Source organism: Schistocerca cancellata, chromosome 4, assembly GCF_023864275.1.
Source record: "Schistocerca cancellata isolate TAMUIC-IGC-003103 chromosome 4, iqSchCanc2.1, whole genome shotgun sequence".
NCBI lineage: Eukaryota > Metazoa > Arthropoda > Insecta > Orthoptera > Acrididae > Schistocerca > Schistocerca cancellata.
The window spans coordinates 52979167-52998465 of record NC_064629.1 but is presented as its reverse complement, the minus strand read 5'-3'; the positions used below and the strand labels follow the sequence as shown (position 1 = coordinate 52998465).

The window sequence follows — 19299 nt, the reverse complement described above, 5'->3', positions numbered from 1 at the left end:
CCGTAAAAAGGAAACGTGGTGCACAAGCCATAAAACCTGAACCGTGGAGCAATGGAAGACAGTCATTTGATCGGATGAGTCTTGTTTCAAACTGTTTACAACTTCTGCAAGAGATTAAGTCCCAAGAGTGAAAAATGGCAGATGTTCGGTGATTATCTGGGCAGCCATATCGTTGTATTCCAAGGGAACCATGGCTACTCTGCAAAGCTCCATTACTGCCAAGGATTATGTGACCATTTAGCTCATCAGGTCCATCCCGTGGTACAATGGTAATGCTGTGTTCCAGGACGACAAGGCGTTGTACACACGGCTGGTATCGTCCAGGACTTGTTCTGTGAGCACCAGAATGAACTGTCGCAGCACAGTCACCACATCTCAAGCGTATTGAGCCTTTGTGGTCTACTTTGGAAAGAAGGGTGCGTGGTCGCTATCCACTTTCCTCATCGATATCTGAACTTCCTGCCAATATTCTGCAGGAAGAATGGTAGAAGATTCCCTTGAAAACCATGCAGAACCCGTATTTATCCATTGCGAGAAGACTGGAAGCTGTTTCGAACGCCAAAGGTTGTCCTACACCGTATTAGGCCTGTTAATGAGTTGCGTCTGTGTTGTTTCCATATTTTTGATCAGCCACTGTGTTTAAGACTAATGAAAAGCATCGACATTATTAGTAAGTAAAACATTTGCAGTGGACTAAAGGACTTGTAATGTGATACGAAAGACTAATGAATAATGTCAGTCGTTTCTTCAAATGGAAGATGAAAATCGTTTAAGTTATAAACAGGTTCAGCATTTGTAGTAACAACTTCGCTCAAAAAGAATCTGAGAATTATGGGAGAACCTTCTTAGTATATTCACTGTAACCGAGTGAGGTGGCGCAGTTGTTAGCACACTGGACGCACATTCTGGAGGACGGTGGTTGAAATCCGGGTCCGGCCATCCAAATTTAGTTTTTCCGTGATTCTCTAAATCGCTCGAGGCAAATGCCGGGATGGTTCCTTTGAAAGGGCACGGCTAATTTCCTTCCCCATTCTTCACACAATCAGAGGTTGTGCTCCGTCTCTAATGACACAGATGTCGACGGAACGTTAAACCTAATATTCCTTCCTTTCTTCTTTTTTACTGTTTCGTAATGGTATTAAGTAGGTAAACTATAACCACAGTATAATTTGTCGATACGTACAGCCTTCAAAATAGTGAATATATGTATGCGGTGGCTGATACTGTTACCCTGATGCAAATAAATTAAGTTTTTGTGGTTCCCTTTAACTATTTTTGTGATTCCCACTGCAGTTATTTAATAAAGATCGTTGCCAGTGTGTTTGCTATCCCCCCTTTAGAATAGAGTTTATATAATACTCGTGAGCCGCCCATTCAGTATTTTTAAGATTATCCTGATACAAGCTACAAACGTTTGCAATCTAGAATTTGCACCGTTCGGTTTACTAATAACGAAGGACATAGTGTTCCTGTGTTACACATGATCGAGTTTTCTTCTTCTTTTTGTTATACGACGTTTGCACTAATCATGCAATGTAAAAACCGTAATGGTTTGTCCCTGAACGCATAGCGCTATAGTCTTTTTTTTCCCTAGCGTTCATCCCTTTGAGCACGCCGTCCACTTTTTCAGGATTTGGCAAATTTTATTTTATTGTTTAAATTTGTGGCCGCATGCCTTTCCTAACGACACAATCGTCAAGTTAACCTAAGGGAAGGAAGTCGTGTGCGCTATCTGTGTGTGATTCGTGTAAACTTTGTTCTCTCTGTTGTATTTTAACTCTTTGTACATCATATTCTCTGAAGCTGAATTTGGGGACAAAGCATAGCACTTTCCTAAACGAGTGCGGGAAACCTCCGAAAAACTACAGCCCACGGTCGGAAACCAACCTCACGGATTCTAACCCCATCTAGTTACTTCCTGTTTCGCAAGATTCTGCGCTGCGTGTCAAGCTATACTAGCACGCAGAGCCGAAATAAAGGGATACGGCACCTAAATAGCTATATGACGATTATTTAACATCGTCATCTAAATAATTTCGGTGTTAGATGAATACCAGATACCAAATCCACTGTGCGGTCAGCTTTCTCTGATGACGTTTTCTTCGTGTCATTTTGCCTTCCACTCTTATCCCTCCATATTCTGCTTGATAAAATGACGTAAATATTCGGAATCTAACAGTTTACATTATTCCCTTAATAACTACTTGTGGATCTACAGGGTGGTCCATTGATCGTGACCGGGCCAAATATCTCACGAAATAAGCGTCAAACGAAACAACTACAACGAACGAAACTTGTCTAGCTTGAAGGGGGAAACCAGACGACGCTATGGTTGGCCCGCTAGATGGCGCTGCCGTAGGCCAAACGGATATCAACTGCGCTTTTTTTTTTAAATAGGAACCCCCATTTTTATTACATATTCGTGTAGTACGTACAGAAATATGAATGTTTTAGTTGGACCACTTTTTTCGCTTTGTGATAGATGGCGCTGTAATAGTCACAAACATATGGCTCACAGTTTTAGACGAACAGTTGGTAACAGGTATGTTTTTTAAATTAAAATACAGAACGGAGGTACGTTTGAACATTTTGTATCGGTTGTTCCAATGGGATACATGTACCTTTGTGAACTTATCATTTCTGAGAACGCATGCTGTTACAGCGTGATTACCTGTAAATACCACATTAATGCAATAAATGCTCAAAATGATGTCCGTCAACCTCAATGCATTTGGCAATACGTGTAACGACATTCCTCTCAACAGCGAGTAGTTCGCCTTCCCTAATGTTCACACATGCATTGACAATGCGCTGACGCATGTTGTCAGGCGTTGTCGTGTGGATCACGATAGCAATCCTTCAACTTTCCCCACAGAAGGAAATCCGGGGACGTCATATCCGGTGAACGTGCAGGCCATGGTATGGTGCTTCGACGACCAATCCACCTGTGTCCGCAGCTCGTGGTCTTGCGGTAGCGTTCTCGCTTCCCGCGCCCGGGTTCCCGGGTTCGATTCCCGGCGGGGTCAGGGATTTTCTCTGCCTCGTGATGACTGGGTGTTGTGTGATGTCCTTAGGTTAGTTAGGTTTAACTATTTCTAAGTTCTAGGGGACAGATGACCATAGATGTTAAGTCCCATAGTGCTCAGAGCGAGCCAATCCACCTGTCATGAAATATGCTATTCAGTACCGGTTCAACCGCACGCGAGCTGTGTGCCGGACATCCATCATCTAGGAAGTACATCGCCATTTTTTCATGCAGTGAAACATCTTGTAGTAACATCAGTAGAACATTACTTAGGAAATCTGCATACATTGCACCATTTAGATTGCCATCGATAAAATGGAGGCCAGTTATCCTTCCTCCCATAATGCCGCACCATACATTAACCCGCAAAGGTCGCTGATGTTCCACTTGTCACAGCCATCGTGGATTTTCCGTTGGCCAATAGTGCATATTATGCCAGTTTACGTTACCGCTGTTGGTGAATGACACTTCGTCGCTAAATAGAACGCGTGCAAAAAATCTGTCATCGTCCCGTAATTTCTCTTGTGCTCAGTGGCAGAACTGTACACGACGTTCAAAGCCGTCGCCATGCAATTCCTGGTGCATAGAAATATGGTACGGGTGCAATCGATGTTGATGTAGCATTCTGAACACCGACGTTTTTGAGATTCCCGATTCTCGCGCAATTTGTCTGCTACTGATGTGCGGATTAGCCGCAACAGCAGCTAAAACATCTACTTGGGGATCATAATTTGTTGCAGGTCGTGGTTGACCTTTCACATGTGGCTGAACACTTCCTGTTTCCTTAAATAACGTAACTATCCGGCGAACGGTCCGGACACTTGGATGATGTCGTCCAGGATACCGAGCAACATACATAGCACAGGCCCGTTGGGCATTTTGATCACAATAGCCACACATCAACACGATATCGACCTTTTCCGCAATTGACAAACGGTCCATTTTAACAGGGGTAATGTATCACGAAGCAAATACCGCCCGCCCTGGCGAAATGTTAGGTGATACCACGTACTTATACGTTTGTGACTATTACAGCGCCATCTATCACAAAGCGAAAAAAGTGGTCCAACTAAAACATTCATATTTCTTTACGTGCTACACGAATATGTAATAAAAAATGGAGGTTCTTTTGACCTATGGCAGCACCATCTAGCGGGCCAACCATAGCGCCATCTGGTTTCCCCCTTCAACCTAGACGAGTTTCGTTCTTTGTAGGTTTTTCGTTTGATGCTTACTTCGTGAGATATTTGGCCCGGTCACTATCAATGGACCACCCTGTATAGCTTTGTTTTTTACAAAGATATGTACAGCGGTATGACTTTTTTAAACGGCACCCCATATTTTTTATTCGGTAATTCATTTCCTCTCCTAAAGACCTATTCAAAAATGTATCACTATGTACCATTCACTGAAACACAATGTCATTAATTACATAACACAACATTGACGTTGACGCTCCCACCGCTCAGTGCAGGTACTCGGGGTAATGGAACACATCCACGTGCTGACGTTGACAGAGGACAAATGTAAACATAAGTAGAATGCGCATCCTTCATTCCGTCAACCATCGTCAGTTGAAGAGTTGTGTGAGTAGAATGTACACCAACGAAGAGAAGGTAGAAATGCTACTCATCTATGGGGAATGTAAGTTAGCAGAACAGTAAATGTAATACTGTTTTCTTATGTATGGGTACATTTAGTACAGTAGTTTAGTCCTTTTAAATATTGTTATGTAGAGTAGGCATACAGTAAAGGCTGTCCTTCCTACAAACTGCATCGATAGAATGTGTCTTTTATTGTTATTGTTGTTGTTGTTGAAGGTAGGGGAAATGCTACGCAGGCAGCAGAACAATACCGAGAGCTATATCCTAACGAGAACCCACCTTCCCGACGGATGTTTTCTCGTCTTTTTGGGACGCTTCAGGAAACTGGAAGTTTCAACCTACGACAACGCAATCGTCGTAGCACTCGCAAAGACGAAGCTGCAGAAGTTACTGTTCTCGCTTCCGTTGCTATGAATCCACATGTGAGCACACGAGAGTGGCATTCTTAAAACCAGTGTACATCGTATTGTTACAAGTCACCGGTTCCATCCTTACGATGTACACCTATACCCAGAATTGCATTGGAATGATTTCCAAAATCGTGTACAGTTCTGTCAGTGGGCACAGCAGCAAATTCTCGCCAATCCGAACTTCTTCTCCAATGTTCTATTTACCGATGAATGGAACAAAGGACAGATAAATACAAGGAACATGCATTATTGGTCCAGCGACAATCCACGATGGCTTAGACAGGTGGAACATCAGCGTCAATGGAGAGTTAACGTCTGGTGTGGGATGCTTACTACTACAATTATTAGCCCTTATTTCATCAATGGTAGTCTACACGGCCAACTTCCTCAGACGAATTCTTCCTCCTCTTCTGCATGAAGTGCCACTAAGAACCAGAATGCTTATGTGTTATCAACACGATGGATGTCCAGCATACAATGCCTTGCGTGCACGTCATGTTCTGATCCGAAGGTATCCTGCCAGATGGATTGGTCGAGGAGGAACAGTTACTTGGCCCGCTATTTCTCCTGATTTAAATCATCTGGACTTGTTTCTTTGGGGATGCATTAATGACGTTGTCTATCGCGATATTCCAACAACTCCAGAGAACATGCAGGAACGTATCGTGCTTGCTTGTCATTCTCTTCAGCAGGCAACACTGGAAGCGGTAAATAATTCTTTCATTCAACGAGTGCACCAGTGTATCGGTGTCCAGGTTCACCATTTTGAGCACCTTTGAATGTTCTACTCCTGGGCAGTGGTCCAGGAGAGTCAAAGTCAATTTTGTGTTATGATTTTACTCGGTTTTCATTTGTTTTCTGACAACTTCAGCAAGTGGACGAGTTTGTGATCCCGGGCTCAAAGTCAGTGTTATGTTGCGTAATTAATAACGTTGTGTTTCAGTGAATGGTACACTGTGATACAGTTTTGAATAGGTCATTAGAATTGGTATTGAATTACCAAATAAAAAATACAGGTAGCCATTTAAAAAAGTAATACTCCTGTTCATATCTTTGTAAAAAACAAGGCTAGAACGAAGGCAATCATGCTGATTGACGTGCCCCTCATGGCTAAAGAACATTTGCTTGAAACATTTTGTAATTTGCATCTGGACTTATAGTTATTTAGTGAGGGGACTGATGACCATAGATGTTAAGTCCCATAGTGCTCAGAGCCATTTGAACCAAGTTATTTAGTGTGGTCAAGATCAATGGGACACCCTGTATATAATTTTATTCCAGTAGTTTCTGAAATATCTTCATAGGGATTAATGAGAATTCATTGAGATTGTTCCAAATTTATCATTTGTAATACCGAATTGATCTTTTAAGTGTGAGCAATACATTGGGCGATCAGAAACTGTCTAAACAGCTTGTAGTGGTGTTGCAGGGTAGGTTGCACAGAAACGTAATTGTTAAGCATAAAATTCGATTCATTGCGCCGTTTTCGAGTTAATTAGCAATTGAAGTTAGCCAGTCAGGCCGTTGCGCGAGCAAATACGAGCGGCCCACCAGAGAGAGTGTCGTCAAACTTGTTTGCCGTTTGGTTTCCTAAAACAGAACAAGACAGCGTATAAAAATTGGACGCGGGACGGTAATAAGGACCGATCCTGAGCCGAAAGCTGAGCAGTCTCGTGCGCTATCATCTACGATATAAGAACAACTGACGCTAATTGTTAACTGGCAGATTACTCGAATATGCGCGCACAACGGCCTGATTGGCTAACTTCAATGCTAATCGACTCGGTAACGGCGCGACGTGTAGAATTTTTTTCTTAGGAATTATTTCTCAGAACAGCCTTCCCTCAACACCCGCAGAGCTTTTCAGCCTGTTTCTGACCACCCTGTAGATCTAAGATTATTGCAGTCTTTCATGTATAGTATGAAACACTCGTTTTGCATCTTTATGACAACAGACTTAAAAAGTGATATGTCGTACGAGCAGTAGGTTTGGAATTACCCCGGATGTTAATAAGGGGCATAGGTAGCGTCTTAGTAGCAAGAGCCCTGTCGCAAGCCGTTTAAAGTTCACGACAGACGTCCGCAGCGCTAATAAACAATGGGTATGCTCGGAAACTTTCACCTGTTAGCGCCGCCAGCCCCCTCGCTTCTTTGACGGCAGACTTTCCTGACGACGATTGACATAACTGTGACGAAACTCTTTCCAGTACTCGCTTGCGGCTACTGATTGGCTTGGTGCTTGTGTGTGTGGCAGCTTGGAGCGACTTTTGGAGACCTGCCCACGGGACCTGCGTGTTCCAGTCGGACTTCGGATTTAACGTGAGCTGCGCCTTCAAGAAGTCCGGCCTGTTCAGGGTGCGGAACCTGGGCGGCGTCAAGGGATATGTCGACCTCGGTCAGTATCGTACTCATGCACAAACACATCTTCTTTTCACGTTTTTCTACCCTTAAGTAAATACCATAGGCCTAGAATTGATACACAGTGCGATGTTTTCGGCCCTGCAGTAGGGAGTGGAGGTGCCTTAGTATTTACTCATACACAAATTGGCGTGATCTGAATGTCCCCAAGATCACTCGAACAATCGATTTAGGTTGAACGGCATTTATTAAACGTTGTAATTATTATCTGAGACAACACACAGTCATTTTCACTCAGTTTTGTATTGTTATCTGAACCTCGACCCCACTGGACAACTATTAACGTTGCTGTCATGCCCTGGCTTCGCATTTGCCGGGCAGAATAAATTTAACCTACATTTTACTCTTCCCACTACTTGGTGCGACGTAAATTGAAGCAACGTTCGTCACGTCACAACGGAACGTTTTTGCTATTTCGTGCACGAATATACTGAGGGAAGTAAGTTGAAGCACACACAGTTGAAATTGACACATCTTTCTTCTTAAATAATGAGAATCTTTGGAAGGAAAGCGACTTCGTTCTCACGATATTCTTCTGGGTGTGTTAAGAAAACCGTTATTCGAGTTAGACTGTACAACAATTGTAGTGCCTGTATCGTATATCACTCATAGAAATCATGATAATAAAAAATGGATTGCGGAGCGCACGGAGCGATATAGGTAGATATTTTCCTTTCACTTCATTCGGGAGTGAAATAGAGCACGGACATGTCCGAAAGAACAGACACCACGCCTTCGTATAACTGATAAGCCTAGCTGTGCAGTGGATCCACCTTCTTTAGTGAGGATGCTTTGGTTCAAATGGCTCTGAGCACTATGGGACTTGACACCTATGGTCATCAGTCCCCTAGAACTTAGAACTACTTAAACCTAACTAACCTAAGGACAGCACACAACACCCAGTCATCACGAGGCAGAGAAAATCCCTGACCCCGCCGGGAATCGAACCCGGGCACCCGTGCGTGGGAAGCGAGAACGCTACCGCACGACCACGACCTGCGGACAGTGGGGATGCAAACATACGTCCGACCTCCTGTGAAAATCTCTCAGTACCTAACGGCAATATAATGGACACTGACTGCGGATATGGCCGAGCGCTTCTAGGCGCTTCAGTCTGGAGCCGCGAGACCACTACGGTCACAGGTTCGAATCCTGCCTCGGGCACGGATGTGTGTGATGTCCTTAGGTTAGTTAGGTTTAAGTAGTTCTAAGTTCTAGGGGACTGATGACCATAGATGTTAAGTCCCATAGTGCTCAGAGCCATTTGAACCGGTCCGATACACATTTTCGCTCGTCGCCGCTGATTACGTCTAATGTCCCGCTGCAGCTGACACCAGTGATCCCCTTCAATTCACACATAAAGCAAGAAGGGGCTACTACTGCAACAGCGTGCTCTCCACGATACATTGTACAGCAGCTTGCACAGTACGTATGAAGACGCACGTTTAAGGATAGCACACACTAATCACGTGGCAATATACGGAATTGATCCTTAACTTGGAGGTACTTCTTGGGTTATTAAGGAAGTACGTGCGTACGGGGAATGTTGTCAGGTTTGCTATGTTGTCAGGTTTGCTAGCGTATTGAGGACTTGGGTCTGAGCACTATGGGACTTCACATCTGAGGTCATCAGTCCCCTAGAACTTAGAACTACTTAAACCTAACTAACCTAAGGACATCACACACATCCATGCCCGAGGCAGGATTCGAACCTGCGACCGCAGCGGTCGCACGGTTCCAGACTGTAGCGCCTAGAGCCGCTCGGCCACCCCGGCCGGCATTGAGGACTTCTTTACAGGCATAACTCTGGACGTTAACCTGAATCGCGGATGCATCCTCATACACAGAAGTAATTTCAGGTGAACCCCAAGAATATGTGAATGGTTTACTACTGTACGTGTTACATATTAATCAGTTAGTCGATACTATCAGACCTTCCGTAAATCTACGAACAGGTATTGTCCGACAAACCTTGTAGTAACAGACGGTGAGTAATGACAAAATATCAGCTTTGTATGAAGCTGTCCAACTAGCTCTTAATGTATAGAAATGTAAAAAGAATACACTTCAGGAAATTTAGAAACTTAATAACCTTCTATATATACCGGGTGATCAAAAAGTCAATATAAATTTGAAAACTGAATAAATCACGGAATAATGTAGACAGAGAGGCACAAATTGACAGCCGGCCGTGGTGGTCTAGCGGTTCTAGGCGCTCAGTCCGGAGCTGCGCGACTGCTACGGTCGCAGGTTCGAATCCTGCCTCGGGCATGGATGTGTGTGATGTCCTTAGGTTAGTTAGGTTTAAGTAGTTCTAAGTTCTAGGGGACTGATGACCATAGATGTTAAGTCCCATAGTGCTCAGAGCCATTTTGAACAAATTGACACACATGCTTGGAATGACTTGGGGTTTTATTAGAACCAAAAAAATACAAAAGTTCAAAAATGTCCGACAGATGGCGCTTCATCTGATCAGAATAGCAATAATTAGCATAACAAAGTAAGACAAAGCAAAGATGATGTTCTATACAGGAAATGCTCAATATGTCCACCATCATTTCTCAACAATAGCTGTAGTCGAGGAATAATCGCACGGACTGAGGTCTGGGGACCTGGGAGGCCAAGCATGACGAAAGTGGCGGCTGAGCATACGATCATCACCAAACGACGCGCGCAAGAGATCTTTCACGCGTCTAGCAATATGGGGTGGAGCGCCATCCTGCATAAACCCCATGTCATTCCAAGCATGTGTGTCAATTTTTACCTCTCTATCTACATTATTCCGTGGTTTATTCAGTTTGAAAATTTATACTGACTTTTTGATCACCCGGTCTGTGCGGATGCACAAACAGTGAGCGAACTCTTACGGGAATCGGCGGTATAGCCGCCAGTAATGAGTATGATGGGCAGGGGCACTATGAATATAGTGCGGGACAATAAGTTGCGAATGTGGGTCTCACAGGAGGCGTACCAGAGATACGTTCTTGCAGTCGCACTATCTTCTGTGGTGGTGGCCGAGCGGTTCTAGGCGCTTCAGTCCGGAACCGCGCGACTGCTACGGTCACAGGATCGAATCCTTCCTCGGACATGGATGAGTGTGATGTCCTTAGGTTAGTTGGGTTTAAGTAGTTCTAAGTTCTAGGGGACTGATGACCTCAGATGTTAAGTCCCATAGTGCTCAGAGCCATTTGAACCATTTGAAAGTGCGCAGAGAAGAGCAGGCCTAATAGTTACAAGCTTGTTTTAATGACAAGCGTGTGCAACAGAAATTCTGCAGAATCTGAAATGCACTTAAGGCAATATATCAACTACCCTCCGAAAATCTGGCCAAAACTTCGTGGAATCTATTTTCAACGAAAGACCTCTACATAACGCTGATATAGGATCAATGCAAATAAAATTAGAGTAACATCTCGCACAAAGTGAGTGTAGAAGTTCTCTTTGACACGTTCCAGCTGTGGAAAGTACAATGAAAATCTCCCGCTATCTCACACTCTACATTTATTCCTAGACTACAAAGGCGTACCAGAGATACGTTCCTGCAGTCGCACTACCCTCTGTGTCCTTGGTGGGTCAGCTGGATAGAACGTCTGCCATGTAAGCAGGAGATCCCGGGTTCGAGTCCCGGTCGAGGCACACATTTTCAACTGCACCTGTTGACTTATATGAACGCCTCTATGCAGCTAAGGGTATTCATTTCATGGTAATTTAATAACTTCTCTCCCTTTCACGGGAGAATCAGTCTTGTGATGCAAACAGCTGGCAGTAATAATAGGATCAGCAGCCGATTACGCGAAGAGCAATCCATTGCTCGGAAACTGTAAAACTACTATTATTTTTTCCCAATTAGGTGGCTAAACGACCTGTCTGAGTTTCCCAGCCAAAAATGCCATTTGAACCTTTTTGTTTTTCAGATCGCGTAATCTATGATCTGCGTGTTTTAAGTTGTTGTGGATTTCTGAGGTTTACACTAGGAACTTTCAACTAAAAGAGTGAAGGAAGCAGCCTTATAACGACACCCAGGCTAGCTGATACACCGGACAAACAGAGGTCACAAACTTCCCTTTATTCGTAACATACATTTCCTACTCACAGCTGTGGTCTGATCATGCATTCAAATGTGATCGTATCGGAAACTGCATCTTCCAGCCCCTCAGCAGACGCCACGATTTCGTCGATGTCGCAAGAACTTGCTCAGAAACGCGATTATGTACACAATCCAGAATAGTATGTATGATGCTGATATTCAGAGGAGTCATGTTACATACGCTGCGATACGGCTGGAATTGACCACTCCAGTTGTAGACAAATAAAAAATGTATCGGAGCCCCATACAATAGTCGTCAGTCCGTTTCCCGAATTTAGTCTAAGTCTGTTTCGTCTCCCTACGTTGCAGGCTAGAGCAGTACATGTTTCGTTATTCTAAATGAGTGTTTAGCTTATCCGCCTTAATTTCGGAATTTCAAACGTGATTCCCCAACTGAGGCAGCGAAAATATGACGAAATGTCCCGCTCATTCTCACGCTTGCAGAAGAGACCGCAATCGTCACTTTTCTCAAACAGGAAAGTGTCTCACAGCTGAATAGAAGCGCTCACTGTTTGCTTGCTGCAGTGCCCTGTGTCTCGGCAGCAACTGAGACGTTCCCCGCGACGACGGATCATCAGGAGTGAACGTGGCAGAGGAACGCATATATGGTTGCGGACGCGTGTAGCCATTCAGGCACTCACTGCTGCGATAACGATCCAGTTTTCAAGCACATCAAAAATCCTCTGTTTCGTGTAGTTCATAGCATCAGTGCGTGACAAATGATGTATTAGCGGTAGAAAGTTAGTCCACACGAACATACCCTGAAATACTGCGGTATGACCCCGCCATATTTAAGCGGACGGACGTTTTGGTTAATTTCTGATTCGATTTCTTACGTTTCGTGGGGAAAGTGTGATTTATACTGAGGTGCCAAAGAAACGGGTACACCTACCTAATATCGTGTAGGGCCCCAGCGAACACGCACAAATGCCACAACACGATGTGGCATGGACTCTACTAATGTCTGACACTATGAATCATGCAGGGCTGTCAATAAATCCGTAAGTGTACGCGGGGGTGGAGATCTCTTCTGAACAGCACGTTGCAAGGCATCCCACGTATGCTCAATAATGTTCATGTCTGGGGCGTTTGGTGGCCAGCTGAAGTGGTTAAACGCAGAAGAGTGTTCCTGGAGCCACTCTGTAGCAATTCTGGATGTGTAGGGTGTCGCATTGTCCTGTTGAAATTGACCAAGTCCGTCGGAATGCACAATGGACATGAATGGATGCAGATGATCAGACAGGATGCTTATGTACGTGTCACCTGTCAGAGTCGTATCTAGACATATCAGGGGTCCCATATCACTCCAACTGCACAAGCCCCATACCATTAGAGAGGCTCCACCAACTTGAAAAGTCCCCTGCTGACATGCAGGGCCCATGGTTCAGATGGTTCAGATGCTTCTATGCACTATGCGACAACATCTGAGGTAATAAGTCCCCTAGACTTGCAACTACTTAAACCTAACTAACCTAAGGACATCACACACATCCATGCCCGAGGCAGGAATCGAACCTGCGACCGTAGCAGCAGCGCGGTTCCGGACTGAAGCACCTAGAACCGCTCGGCCACATAGCCGGCCCCGGGGTCCATGAATTCATGAGATTGTCTCCATACCCGTATTCGTCCATCCGCTCGATACAATTTGAAACGAGACTCGTCCGACCAGGCAACATGTTTCCAGACATCAACAATCCAATGTCGGTGATAACGGGCCCAGGCGAGGTGTAAAGCTTTGTGTCATTTAGTGATCAAGGGTACACGACTGGGCCTTCGGCTCCGAAAGCCCATTTCGATGATGTTTCGTTGAATGGTTCGCGCGCTGACACTTGTTGATGGCCCAGCACTGAAATCTGCTGCAATTTGCGGAAGGGCTGCACCTCTGTCACGTTGAACGATTCTCTTCAGTCGTCGTTGGTCCCGTTCTTGCAGGATCTTTTTCCGGCCGCAGCGATGTCAGAGATTTGATGTTTTGCCGGATTCCTGATACTCACGGCACACTCGCGGAATGGTCATAGGGGAAATCCCCACTTCATCGTTACCTCGGAGATGCTGTGTCCCATCGCTCGTGCGCCGACTATAACAGCACGTTCAAACTCACTAAAATCTTGATAACCTGCCATTGTAGCAGCAGTAACCGATCTCGCAACTGCGCCAGACACTTATTATCTCAAATAGGTTTTGCCGGCCGCAGCGCCATATTCTGCCTGTTTACATATCTCTGTATTTGAATACACATGCCTATATCAGTCTCTTTGGCGCTTCAGCGTAGGATACATTCAACAAAGGAAAACATTCTCATGCGGCAGCCTTAGAGCACAACATAGCAACTCAGAGGTGCTAACTATGTGTCCAATAAGCTTCCTTCATCTACCTCATCCTTTCTAAAGCTCGATATTTCTCTTGCAATTTGTAGCAATTCTCTAGAAACCAGTAATAAATACGGCCAGTGAATTGCGTACACTCATCGAAGTCTATGAAGGCCAGTTACGTGAGTGCTCTCTGTGGCACTCAAACACACAGGGAGAGGGAAAGGCAACTTGAAGCGACTGGGACGCAAAGCATGTAGCAGCAGCGTAACTTTAAGACCCGGACTCCGGTGGCCGGTGGTCCGTGACAGCGCGTAGCGCCGCGTACTCACCACTGGCACACTTTGTCTTCGGTAAAGCACCTGCATTTATTTTCTAAAAATTTTCGAGCTGTTGCCACTAGACGAGGTAGCTCAGTGACAGCGCGCCAGGGAGATAGTCCTGACTATTTAGGCTCCTGCTACGTCGTTATTCTTCTGTCCCAGTCCGCGTTCGATTCCTAGCGCGCGCGCACACACACACACACTCGTTGCATCACAGTCAGCCTTAAACAATGAAACGGACCGCCGACTCTAAGACACGTAGCTTTTATTTGCAGACACAGGTTGTTTAGCATATAATCGACTGCTGATGCATTACAAAGAATTAACATTTAGTTTTTCAGCTGAGCGTCGGTGAAGGCACGAGGAGCGTGTAATATGTCGCAACTCTTGGTAGTTCCTAAAGTGGCATTGTCCCAAATAAGGTAACATTTAACAGTTGACAAACAGAAAAGGAAGTCGAGACCGGTTTCTTGACGGTGACATCGAAAATAATGGGAGAAGCTAGCTCGTGAACAGGTAAAGGAAAAGTGAAAAATGAAATAAGGGAGTCAGTATCTGGGACACGCAGTATTTATGCGTCGTTTTTTGTGTCTGCAAAGGAGGCGACAGCTCGAGGAAAATACGTAATGCACAGACTCTTGTTACGTAAAGTAGTGAATATGCACCACGAGATATCCCCCGCACTCATGTTGCCATTTCAACAGCTTGAGAAAAACACTCCACTTTCTCTCGTGGGTAGTGAGGTCAATACAGTGAATTAACACTTCTTAAAAAAAAAAAAAGTCCTGTATGTGTGTTTTCTCTACGCCATATCATTTGTGCATAAATAACGTACATTCTACTAAACGGATTTTGAAGAAACTTTTCTTGTGCATTCACAGTTATTTAATATAAACTATAGACTGTGTTTATACACTGTCAGTCAATAGCATGAGAAGTGATACTAATTCGAAGTAAACGAGGGCGAGATCGAGGTGTTGTTCACTTTTGCACCCAACACATGTCTTTGTATTTTCAGTACGCTGGCGACTGAAATTCATAGAAAGAGCACATGCGCTGGGTATTCGCAGTGTGATACCGAGCGCTGTAGGTCAACAGATTGCGCGACCGATTTTCTCCTCTTGTTGTTGTTGTTGTTTTTGTTGTGGTCTTCAGTCCGAAGACTGGTTTGGCGCAGTTCTCTATGCTAGTCTATCCTGTACAAGCCTCTTCATTTAAGAATAATTAATGCAAGAGACATATAATTGAATTTGCTTACCTTAATCGTCTCTTGGCCTCCCTCTACAATTTTTACCGCCACACTTCCCTTCATTAGAAAAACTACGATTTTTTAATGTTTATACACACTGAAGCGCCAAACAAATTGGTATAGGCACGCTTATTCAAATACAGAGATACGTAAACGGGCAGAATACGGCGCTGCGGCCGGCAACGCCTCTGTAAAACATCAAGTGTTGGCACATTTGTTAGATCGCTTACTGCTGCTACAATTGCAGGTTATCAAGATTTAAGTGAGTTTCAACGTGATGTTATAGTCGGCGCACGAGCGATGGGACACAGCATCTCCGAGGTAGTGATGATTTTCCCGTACGATCATTTCACGATTGTACCGTGAATATTAGGAACATAAACATCAAATCTCCGACATCGCTGAGGCCGGAGAAAGATACTGCAAGAACGGGACCAACTACGATTGAAGAGAAGCGTTCAGCGTGACAGATGTGCAACCCTTCTGCCAATTTCTACAGATTTCAATGCTGGGCCATCAACAACTGTCAGCGTGCGAACCGTTCATGGGCTTTTGGAACTGAAGAGCCAATCCTGTACCCTTGATGACTACTCGACACAAAGCTTTACACCTCGCCTGGGCCCATCAACACTGACATTGGACAGTTGATGACTGGAAAAATGTTGCCTGGTCGGGCGAGTCTCGTTTCAAATTGTATCGAGCAGATGGCCGTGTACGGGTATGGAGACAATCTCAAGAATCCATGGACCCTGCATGTCAGCAGGGGACTGTTCGAGCTTGTGGAGGCTCTATAATGGTGTAGGGCGTGCGCAGTTGGAGTGATATGGGACCACCTTATACGTGTAGATACGACTCTGACAGGTGATACTTACGTAAGCATCCTGTCTGATCACTTGCATCCAGTCATATCTATTGTGCATTCCGACGGTCTTGAGCAATTCCAGCAGGACAGTGCGACACTGCGTACAATCAGAATTGTTACAGAGTGGCTCTAGGAACACTCTTTTCAGTTTAAACGCTCCTGCTCACCACCAAATCCCCAGACATGAACATTACTGATCATGTCTGGGATGCCTTGGAACGTACTGTTCAGAAGAGATCTCCACCCACTCGTTCTCTTATGGATTTATGGACAGCCCTGCAGGGTTCATAGTGTCAGTTCCCTCCAGCACTACTTCAGACATTAGTCGAGTCCATGCCACGTCGTGACGTCGTGTTGCGGTACTTCGTGCTCGCGGGGGTCCTACACAATATGAGATAGGTGTACAAGTTTCTTTGGCTCTTCAGTGTATTTATTACAAGATGTAGTTATTTGCTTAATGACATGACTAAGCGTGACAGATGCATATCTTAATTCATGTGTCTAACAATTTCAGTATTATTGATGATAATAATTTGGTTGGCGAAAGTGACTTCGATACTGAAAAACATACTTTCAATAATATAGCTATTCGGTGTGTTATCTTCTCTGATTGGATTCCGTAGAAATACTGGAACACATGAGGCAATACTGACCTTACGACTTATCTTAGAAAATAGATTAAGGAAAGGCAAACCTACGTTTCTAGCATTTGTAGACTTAGAGAAAGCTTTTGACAATGTTGACTGGAAGACTCTCTTTCAAATTCTAAAGGTGGCAGGGGTAAAATACAGGGAGCGAAAGGCTATTTACAATTTGTACAGAAACCAGATGGCAGTTATAAGAGTCGAGGGGCATGAGAGGGAAGCAGCGGTTGGGAAGGGAGTGAGACAGGGTTGTAGCCTATCCCCAATGTTATTCAATCTGTATATTGAGCAAGCAGTAAAGGAAACAAAAGAAAAATTTGGAGTAGGTATTAAAATCCATGGAGAAGAAATAAAAACTTTGAGGTTCGCCGATGACATTGTAATTCTGTCAGAGACAGCAAAGGACTTGGAAGAGCAGCTGAACGGAATGGATGGTGTCTTGAAGGGAGGATATAAGATGAACATCAACAAAAGCAAAACGAGGATAATGGAATGTAGTCGAATTAAGTCGGGTGATGCTGAGGGTGTTAGATTAGGAAATGAGACACTTAAAGTAGTAAAGGAGTTTTGCTATTTGGGGAGCAAAATAACTGATGATGGTCGAAGTAGAGAGGAAATAAAATGTAGACTGGCAATGCCAAGGAAAGCGTTTCTGAAGAAGAGAAATTTGTTAACATCGAGTATAGATTTAAGTGTCAGGAAGTCATTTCTGAAAGTATTTGTATGGAGTGTAGCCATGTATGGAAGTGAAACATGGACGGTAAATAGTTTGGACAAGAAGAGAATTGAAGCTTTTGAAATGTGGTGCTACAGAAGAATGCTGAAGATTAGATGGGTAGATCACATAACTAATGAGGTAGTATTGAATAGGATTGGGGAGAAGAGAAGTTTGTGACAAAACTTGACCAGAAGAAGGGATCGGTTGGTAGGACATGTTATGAGGCATCAAGGGATGACCAATTTAGTATTGGAAGGCAGTGTGGAGGGTAAAAATCGTAGGGGGAGACCAAGAGATGAATACACTAAGCAGATTCAGAAGGATGTAGGTTGCAGTAGTTACTGGGAGATGAAGAAGCTTGCACAGGAAAGAGTAGCATGGAGAGCTGCATCAAACCAGTCTCAGGACTGAAGACAACAACAACAACAACAACATCTTCTCTGAGAGATCTTCTTATTAAGGTTTGTGGTTTTGTAAATCTTCAATCAAATGCTTGTTGAAAGACACCTTTGTCAGTATACTTCAGACGAATGAATGACTGTACGGTTCCTTCAACAAGCCGTGGACTATTTATTTCGTTTGTTTCCTCAGCTGAGCTACTTCTCCGTTTCCGACCTGCACGTCGATCACGCGTTAAATCCTCCTTCCTGCAGTCCTTCTGTTGGTACATGACATACAGGCAGCCTTCGCATGTTCCACTCGACAATGCTACTGCAGAGGGTAAGAATAACGCTGCTACCGTATACATTCCAGAAAACACAGTGGAGTTGCTGGTGGAATAATACGTAGTTGAGTAATTTCTGCCATATTCGTAGCAGAAGCTTACATAAAACGGTTTCGTAGGACGGTTTCAGGAAATAAAAACTGGAACGCGACACTCCGCAGTTCCCGTTTATGGAGATTGCTTGTACAGCTATTTGATGGAACTATTTCTGTTCGAAGGTGTTATGCTTTATCACACAACCGCTACAGAGGACCGCTACGGGGACAACGTCCGGCGCTCCGCACCCAGAGCGGGCCGCACTGACCCAGCAAAGCTGCGTCAAGCCAAAGGTAACCCCAGTCCCTACAGCCTGCACGGAAGCCACTTGCTAGGGGCTTTCTACATCGAATTAAATTGCAGTCCCTGAGCTTCATAATGCTTCGACCGCTTTGGCATGTACAGTAACAAATGGCAAGCTGTTTCATTGGCAGCACGAAACATAGCTGGAAGCCCCGAGGTTGATTTTTGGGACATTAACGTCTGTAACAATAATTAAATTTTCCTGTTCATCGGGAACTGCCACGAAGGTATGACAACTCAATGAAAGAATCACCAGAAAGGTATAAATTAATGGCTATATTGACTACTAGTGATTCAAACGAAAGGTAAAAATGGGGCTATTCCGAGGCGCCAACCCGGTTTACAGTAGGCCGTTTTTGCATCAAGGCATACATCATGGTTCCGATAATTTATTTCCCATATATGTCGTATGAGGCTGTGACGATCTGATGGTATAATCTTATTTCTTTATTTATTTTCTAGATATCTGGTGGTCTGTACCCTAGAAACTAAAACAGACCGTACATTTTAAATGCAAACCTTTTAGGTTCTGTTTAACCGTGACTGTTATGAATGTCAACTGAAGATAAAAACTATTGTAACCCGTC

The 19299-nt window shown here is 44.3% G+C and overlaps 1 protein-coding gene across 2 annotated transcripts in view; it reads left to right on the top strand.

The window, feature by feature from the left end:
* The window catches only part of LOC126183617 (uncharacterized), a 355304-nt gene that overhangs the window by 73688 nt on the left and 262317 nt on the right, over positions 1-19299 (top strand). For both annotated transcript variants that reach the window (XM_049925733.1, XM_049925732.1), the window contains exon 2: positions 7294-7434. In XM_049925733.1, the coding sequence (XP_049781690.1) occupies positions 7294-7434 (141 nt within the window). The remainder of the gene's footprint in view (positions 1-7293; positions 7435-19299) is intronic.